At 47.4% G+C, this 8,862-nt stretch overlaps 1 protein-coding gene across 3 annotated transcripts in view; it reads left to right on the plus strand.

The window, feature by feature from the left end:
• Positions 1-8,862, plus strand: part of LOC119184582 (monocarboxylate transporter 12-B) — a 226,395-nt gene that overhangs the window by 167,600 nt on the left and 49,933 nt on the right. For all 3 annotated transcript variants that reach the window (XM_075888704.1, XM_075888705.1, XM_037433972.2), the window contains exon 3: positions 7,639-8,763. In XM_075888704.1, the coding sequence (XP_075744819.1) occupies positions 7,639-8,763 (1,125 nt within the window). The remainder of the gene's footprint in view (positions 1-7,638; positions 8,764-8,862) is intronic.

Genomic DNA, 8,862 nt, shown 5'->3' on the forward strand with positions numbered 1-8,862 from the left:
TGCCCAAAAATATGCATCCGATTCACCATAAGCAGCGCAGGCAGGCAAGATCCAGAGCTTTACACGCTGAGTACGGCGAGTACAAAGCGGCAGTCTATACAGATGTTGCGGAATATAAGGACAAAGACCCTTTTGTGATTGTGGTGGTGGACAGGCGGGGGCGCTTGATCGCTTCTGGATTGGTCAAAACCCGCTCCTCGGAAACTGCAGAGGAAGCGGCAATAGCGCTAGCTATAACTAATTCGCAGTCAGATTTGATTTTCAGTGATTCAAAGACAGCCATCCGAAATCTGGCGAGGGGCAGAATATCGGCGACCACTGCACGATTTCTGCATAGGGCCACGGGACGAGAAATGAGAGAAATAGAAATTGACTGCGTACCAGCACACTCTGGGAACCCTGGGAACGAGGCAGCTCACCTGAATGCTCGAGGTTTCGTCAGCCGGGTAGCTGAGCCGCCAGTTCCGGGGAGGTCCGCGAGAGATGGGCTGGTGTCCTTTCATGACATAACGAATCATTATAAACTAGAGCGGAGGTTTTATCCGCCCCCGCACAAGCGGTTGACTAAGGCGCAGGAATGCGTCTGGAGAAAACCGCAGACGCGATCTTTTCCCAACCCTTACGTGTTGAACAAAATGTACCCGGAGGAGATTAAGCCGCAATGCAAATGGTGTCAGGCTGTGGCAACATATGATCACATACTTTGTGAATGTAGCATAGTGCCGCCGCCGGTGGATATTATGCGTGATCCCTCTCTTGAGCACTGGGAGGCCGTGTTGACCAGCTCAGACCCAGTCGTCCAGTTAAGGGTCGTGGAGTGGGCCACACAGGTCACCGCCAACCTTGGGTTGATGGCCATCTAACACGGAATCATCCTCAGTTGCTTTCTGACGAAATAAAGTTTTTCCACCCACCACCACATCATGAAGGACGGACAAACAGACAAATGCACAGACAGACAGACAGACAGACAGACAGACAGACAGACAGACAGACCAAAATTTTTCTGTCGAAGGTTCCCGAGAAAGACTATTGTCTTTAATATAAGGCTCGGAAAGGCCGCTCTTCCAGCTTTCGCTGTGACAGTGCTACGCGTTTCGCGTAGGCCTGGCTTTTTTTTTGTACTCTAATTTTCGGTGGCCTATATGTGCTATATATGTAATCTCACGTGGTATTGTGGGAGTGTTTATCTTGTGTATATATAGGCGATGCATTGTTTTCACGATAAAGAAATATGATTAGGGCCAGCGCTGCATGCGTCCCTTTTCTGTGTGTCTTGTATCTGTTTTGCGCCGGTTTTCCAAGTCGGATGCAGTATGCAGAAAGACGGCAGCGATGAGCTATAAATGCGATGGTTTTGGAAACTGATGAAAAGATGACATTGAGTGCTCGTAGTACGGAACGTTTCACTAGCCGTATGGCGAAGCGGCGCTTTGGCTACGAGGGTAAACAAGCATAACCAATTAGCTTTCGCTTGCATATGCTGTTCTAGCCGCTCTTTTCTGTGAGTAGAGTAGCCATAACGCGTTTTTGTTTTCGCTAAGAGCAACATACTTAGTCGTTTTCTTCTGCCTCGGAGGAAAAACAGTTGACTGGGATACAAAAAAATGGCAGCAGATCCACGGAGTGAATGATGGAGAGTGAGGCGAAGCATTCGTCCGTCCATGCGTCCGTCTGTGTGACCGTCCATGCGTTTGTTCGTGCGCCCGTCTCTGCGTTCGTTCATGCATCCGCCTCTGCGTCCGTTCATGCGTCCATCCATGCATCAGTCTGTGTGTCCGTTCGTCCATCTATTCAACACTCCAAGTCCCACCATCTCGCATCTTTTTATCATATATTCCCCATATAGAAGCACCGCCACTCAGTGGACATTCCAAGGACTAAACGAGAGGTGGCACACGCGCACTTTCTTACGGCTTTCGCTTCGGGTCTACTTCCCACCTTCAACCACCTTGAGTTCATGGTATATACTAGTTCACTGTATTCATGGCACTGCGGCCCAATGCTCGCTAAACCTTTCTAAAACCAAGGAGGTTACGCCCAGCGAGTATAACGTAGCAACCTTTTCCTGTCAGATAGTGCTCAATGTACACGCCAGTGGCTGCTAATGTGAAATGAGAGACAGGAGGATTCAGCTTTTAATTTCTTACGGCTTGCGCTTCGTATCTGCTTCCCCCCTTTAACCACCTCGAATTCATTCGTGGTATATACTAGTTCATTGTATTCATGGGCCTGCGGCTCAACGCTCGCTAAACCTTTCTAAAACTAAGGAGGTTACACCCAGCGAGTATAATGTAGCAACCCTTTCTGTCCGATAGTGCTCAATGTACATGCCAACGGCTGCTAATGGGGATCGCAGCGTGCGCGTTGACTAAAAGCCGAATGCTTCTGTGTCTCATTCCCCATTAGCAGGCATTGGCATGTACATTGAGCACTATTTTTAATTTTTAAACAACGCACAGAAGAAATATCTCACCGGCACCTTCTTGGAGGTCAAATGTTATACCTATTTCGGGTATGTGCCACTGGTGGTTACGTACTACGAGGGACGCACAAGCCACGTCATAAGGAGCTTCGCCCCTAAAAACCTGTGTCACAGGCTCGACTGGGCTCACTTGTTTGGTGGTTAATAATTGCTATCGTGTTCAGCTAGCGAAGTTTGCTGCATGAACGCGCACACGACGTGATCGGCGCCGCACATCACAAAATTTTGATTAAAAATGATGAAGCTTGCATTGAGATGCGCAAGACTTGAAACAGTGGAGCTGGACGGGTCAGGAGCCTAGTTTGGTGTCTTCTGGGTAATCGGTAGGCTTAATGATGCTTGCTCCTAGCTTGCTTACAGTTTATTGCTAGGCTTTAGCTAGGTTGTTTCTAGGTGTCTTGTAAGAAAACAGAGGTTCTAGTTTAACGACAGACAGTCACAAACACGACGTGGATGTCCAAACTATATCCCACGCTGAAAGCGGGCTTTCGCACCTCCAGTAGATCGTCTTTCGTGTTCCGTCACTTAGGGTCTTCTCCTCCCAACCTTTCCCGTCTACCAATGTTCTCTCAACGTACGTTATGTTGAACGTATAGACGGTCTTCCGCAGCCGTATTGTACAATCCATGGTACATGACACCGTCTCACTAACCGTAGCTTGATGTGTTTTCCTCATGGTTTCCATCAGCGCGTCGCTTGTTTTCATCCACGTCCTGTCATCTGTGCACGAAATTAAAAATAGTAAAAAACAAGCAGATGGCAGCACCAGGAAAGTCGAAATGGCAGCACCTGTAGATGCAGTTTTCTTCCGCGTCGAACTTATCACGTTGTCGTCGCTGTCTGTTTTGTAAGTTCGCAGCCTGCGCATCTACTTGTTTTCAATTTACGTCATCAACCTCCGAGAGCAATGTACTCGTATGTATTTTGCAGTGTGTTCGAGATTCATTTTCACATAGTCGGAGACAAGACTCCACAGGCATGGCTAAATCAACATCATTAGTCTCAGCAACACAGGCAGAACATGCCCGATCTTTTGTCCCCAGCGTGAGATGACTTAAAGCGATAGCTTATTTCAGCATTTATTTATTACTGTGAAGACAATGGGGGAGTAGAAAGCTCGAGTTTGGATCGAAGTGGGCAATAGCATTCACATGGGTGCTGCCATGTCGCCATGTCAGCTTCTAAGTTTACTGGCATCGCTACTGGTTCTTGCGGCCACGGCCGCTTCGCTGGCCCAATGTGTTGGCTATAGGGCTGGGGCAACTGGCTGAGAGTAAGTGAGTTATGGTGTCGTGATCAAACATAGCAGCACCCGTCAGCCACTGCGGAAAATTGTCTATAGACGATCTTCCGCAGTGACGCATGGGCGCTGCCATGCTTGATCACGTGACCGTAACAGGCCTACACCCAGCCAGTTGTCCCAGCTACCCCAGCCCCTCCCAAGGCTAGCGAAGGCCATCGCCAGCGAAGGGGCCATGGCCGTAAGTGCCAGTGCTGTGGCCGGTGAATTTAGAAGCCAACATGATAGCACCCATATAAACTTGATCGCCCGCTTCGATCTTAACTCGCGCTTTCTACTCGCCCACGGTCTTTTCAACACTAAATAAATAAATAAATAAATAAATAAATAAATAAATAAATAAATAAATAAATAAATAAATAAATAAGCTATAACTTCGAGTAATATCATGCTGCGGACAAAGCATCAGGTATGTTTTATCTTCATTGGTGAGGTTAGTGGTGCTTATTTAGCCATGCCTTGTAAACCCTGTCTCGGTCAGTTTGAAAATAAATCTTGAAAACACTACAAAATACACCCCGCCGTGGTGGTCTAGTGGCTAAGGTACTCGGCTGCTGACCCGCAGGTCGCGGGTTCAAATCCCGGCTGCGGCGGCTGCATTTCCGATGGAGGCGGAAATGTTGTAGGCCCGTGTACTCAGACTTGGGTGCACGTTAAAGAACCCCAGGTGGGCGAAATTTCCGGAGCCCTTCACTACGGCGTCTCTCATAATCATATGGTGGTCTTGGGACGTTAAAACCCCACAAATCTATCTAAAAAATCTGCAAAATTCTGACGAGTACATTGCTGTCGATGTTTTAGGACGTAAATTGAAAACAAATTATAGCGTTGCTTGCGAAGTTACAGGGCACACAGCGCAGAACGATGAGGTGATAAGATCGGAACGGAAGAAAACAGCATCTACAAGGGTCACCCTGTCAACTTTCCCGGTGCCACCGTGAGTGCGCTTTTACTCTAGCACGCAGAGGACGTGACGCGGATGGAAACACATTGAACAGTGCTGCCATAAGACTCGGGGAAAAAACAATGGTGCGGTGGTGTCATCTAGTTTGTATTGAACCAACCATCTGCGGGAAATCGTTGATAAAGCGCTTGAGCGAGGCTCAAATGGGCAGTGACGGTGTTTATCACCATGGTTTATTCTAGATGGTTTATTCATAGTGTTATCCTGAAAGTAATTGTCGTTCAGCGATTACGAAAATTACGGGTATGACATGAAGTCGCCTAATCTTCGTACTTGCGGGCAGCGAGTTGCACTTGTGGCTTCATTTATGGCTTTGTGTTGGTATTGTTTTGAAGGAAAGAACAAACCGTTTTCACTTCTTGACTCTATTTGAAGTGGTAAGCCTAACAGATTAAGGTGGTGAAGTGCAACTGCAGAACATTTGCGATTGTCTCGTGACAAAGCAGCTTGAAGCCACGTGAAGCCAGAACGAGCATAAAGTACGAAGACAAAGCAAATCCACGTAAGACCCATGGTTTCCATGCTCGCTGAAGCGCCATGCGTCGCGGCTCCCATATACACTAGCGTTCCCTCTAGTGTGTATTTAGGAAACCCTATGGGTTTAATAAAGCATTTCCCAATTACAGGTTACTACCCTAGTTAGTCCCCTCTATTTCTCTCTTCATTTTTAGTAATCAGAATCGCTATGTTTCGTGGCCCATTCATGATTATTCTAGTTTTGTTTTTCACACGTCGAAGCATTTGTGGCCGGTTTCAACAGCTTTGCTCTATTTTCATGATCATTTTTCCGTTCCATCATTGATCAGGGTGTCTTAACGGTAAGCTTCACGTTGTACCAGAGACTACTTCAAAAGGTGGCTTTAATACATAATACATAATGCAAATAAAAGTGCTTCCCAATGTACAACAAAGGAAGCCTCCTTGTTGGTAAGATGAAAAATGGGGCGACTTTATTGCCCAGAGCGCCTTTGCATAAACGCGTTCATTCTCGGCCGATCGCACCGCACGCTTCACGTGTTCGTCCCCATCGTTATTTGACACCTAATGCCCATCCACATAAAGGTTTAAAAACGTGTTTGGAATAACGGCTATCAAAAGCAAATTAACAGTGAAAGGTAACGTTATCAGACGCAGTCTTTGGAAGGCAACCACTGTCCTTTATGAACAGCGACTTTGTTAAAAGCACTACGATTGACGGTTTTCCCACTCGTGTGCACTCCATAAAACACCGCACACTATTCCTTACCGGCCGCTCTCTTCGATCATCAGTTGCACAACGCTCAGTGTGTTCCGCAATCTGTGCACATGGTTGATCTTTTTGGGGCAAGTGACTCTTATGTGCTACTTTTCTCTACACAATCATGATGTACAGCTTCTATTTAGTGGAACTTCTCAAAGAAGGGCAAAGTTTGTACGTAGACAGAAATTGCGTAATCCTGCGCTACAGACGCGATTATAGGCAAACTTTAATTTTATTATCATTTATTTCACAAAGTTCATGTAGGTCTAAGCGTGCTCTTCTTTATTAGCGTCTGCAACCGTCAAATTTGCGGGCAAGATTTTTTCAATCACAGAAATCAAAGTATGCAAAACAAAACGCATGTGCGATAAACTTACTTTCTTTTTATATTACCGTTTGCAGCAGAGTTGTATTTATAAGTATGTAAAGGAACTAAAATAGTTATACATTTGGAGCAGGTTTTACGCTACCAATTAAGTAGATACAGCTAGTGATAATGACAAGAGAAAACATGAACGCACATTCGCGCTGTTTAAGTGGCCGGGTTCAAATTATTACATTGTACTCCGCTACTATATTTTACGCCTACAGTAGTATTTTGATGCTTAGTAAATTATTCGCTGACATAACTGAACAGGATTATCCTGCTTATGCTAATGCAACTCCATGAACTGTCGTGCAGAAAGCTGTTGTATTCGAAAGTGACAGTAAGATTTATTTCTAAAAAATGTATACGCAATCCGAGTGTGGTGTCTAATGGATCATCATAGAACTAACGTGCTGGATAAAAAATACGAAGGCTTTTGTCAGCAATTATGCCACTTAGCAACACGGTGTAGTGGTAGCGAAATGTAAAAAAAATTCTGTCATAACTGTCATAGCTAAGGCTCGATTATTTGCCAACGCAATGGCAACAGGTATATGTCACATGTAGGGGCAGTGAAGTGTACACCAAAAAGTTGAACATTTTATATCACACATTTGAGCAGAATGTTGGCATTATAGCTCCACTGCGGTGTTCTTGTGGCTAAAGTACTTGAATGCTGACCCGCAGGTCACGGGATCGAATCCCGGCTGTGGCGGCTGCATTTTCGATGGAGGCAGAAATGCTTTAGACCCGTGGGCTCAGATTTGGGTGCACGTTAAAGAGCCCCAGGAGATCGAAATTTCCGGAGCCTTTCACTACGGTGTCTCTCATAATCGTATGGTGTTTTGGGACCTTAAACTTCATATATCTGCCTTTATAAGCTGTTCACAGCGAGAAAGAAACCTTATACATTCGGCCCAATGACCGCTGTGCTCGCGTTGTAATCTTTTGTGGAAAAAATTTAGACGTCTAAGCCGCACCATCACAAAGATGAAGCGCACAAAAACGAGCGTCACATGTCACTGATATGATTCGAAGGACAACTGCAGAAAGTATATTAGCTACACCATACATGCGCAAACAGCCCTGCCTCGATTGAGCCACTGAAGAACGCAAAGTTGGAACCTAGACATGAGCAATGCCTCACACTTTCACTGGCACACAATTCTCCTTCTATATCCAAGCTTTGCTGGCACTATTCTGTGAATTTGCGAGTGACGCTCTTTTCCTGTGTTTGGTCTTCTGGTGATGGCGTCTGCATATGCGAGTTGATTCCGTGCAGGCGCAGCTACCTGCGGGGCCGTGTTGATGACGCAGGTGTGCATCAACCAGCACTTCATACGGAGGCGCGGTACGGCGGCCGGCGTTGTGTCGGCCATCTCCAGTCTCAACTGCGTCATATTCCCGCCACTGTACGAGTACTGGGTGAGCCACTACGACCTGCATTGGAGCTTTTTGCTACTCGGCGCCAGCATCTTGAACTCTATGGCGTTCGGCTTGCTGGTGCGTTCCCCAAGCTGGCTGATCGTCGACCCGGTGGACTATTCTAAACGCCGCAAGAGCATATTCACGCGCGCCAACGTGGCCAACAAGGGTCTGGCTAGCTGGATCACGCACTTCAGTGAGGATAACAGTGACTCGTCCGATGAAGAGGGGCACCTGGAGGCCTCTCGCCACCTGTCGGGCTCGGTGCGCTACTTCTTCAGCGAGGGTGGCGGCATCTCCACCGCGGACAGCCAGACGCAGATCGAGATGACGCCCGTGCGCCCCGTCGCCGGAAATCATGGGCAGGTGGCGCACCAGCTGCTCATCCGCACGCCCGACCCGTTGGTGACCATTCCGACCGGGTACACGCTCTGCAAGCCCCTGGAACCAACACGTGGTGGCCACTTTCAGCTGAAGCAGGATGACGACGAGGGCGACAAGAGGCACAAGTTCTGGAAGGTTGCAAAGACCTTCCTCACCATCTCCTTCTGGCACCTGACGCTCTCGCAATTTCTCGTGCAGTTCGGCCTAGGTGTGTTTTTACTCACCATTATCGACTTTTCGAATGACTGCGGCATAGGTGCAAAGGACTCGGTGTTCTTCATGACGTCTTTCTGCATCGGGGACATGCTGTCCCGTGTGCTGACAGGTCTCATTGCCGACAGAGGATCAGTCTACTTGGAGTTTGTGGTGGCCTTAGCGTACGTTCTCCAGGGCGTCTGCTACGAGTTCATGTGCTACATTAAAAGCTACCTTTACCTCCTCCTCTTGACCCTGGGCATAGGCATCAGTCACGGCTCGAGGATCTTCCTGCTGCCCATTTTCCTCACCAGAAGCTTCGGACTTCGGGGACTCTCTGTCAATCTCAGTGTCGCTACCTGCATCTGCGGTCTCTTGGCATTATTAAGACCGTTGCTCATTGGTAAGTATAAGCTGTGAAGCAAACATGCCTTTCTGCAGACGCGGCAAACGTTACGGCAGTAGGAAAGTTACCATCTCACGCAGGCACAACCAAACGTCG

The sequence above is a fragment of the Rhipicephalus microplus genome, chromosome 3 (genome assembly GCF_043290135.1).
Source record: "Rhipicephalus microplus isolate Deutch F79 chromosome 3, USDA_Rmic, whole genome shotgun sequence".
NCBI classification, from domain to species: Eukaryota; Metazoa; Arthropoda; class Arachnida; order Ixodida; family Ixodidae; genus Rhipicephalus; species Rhipicephalus microplus.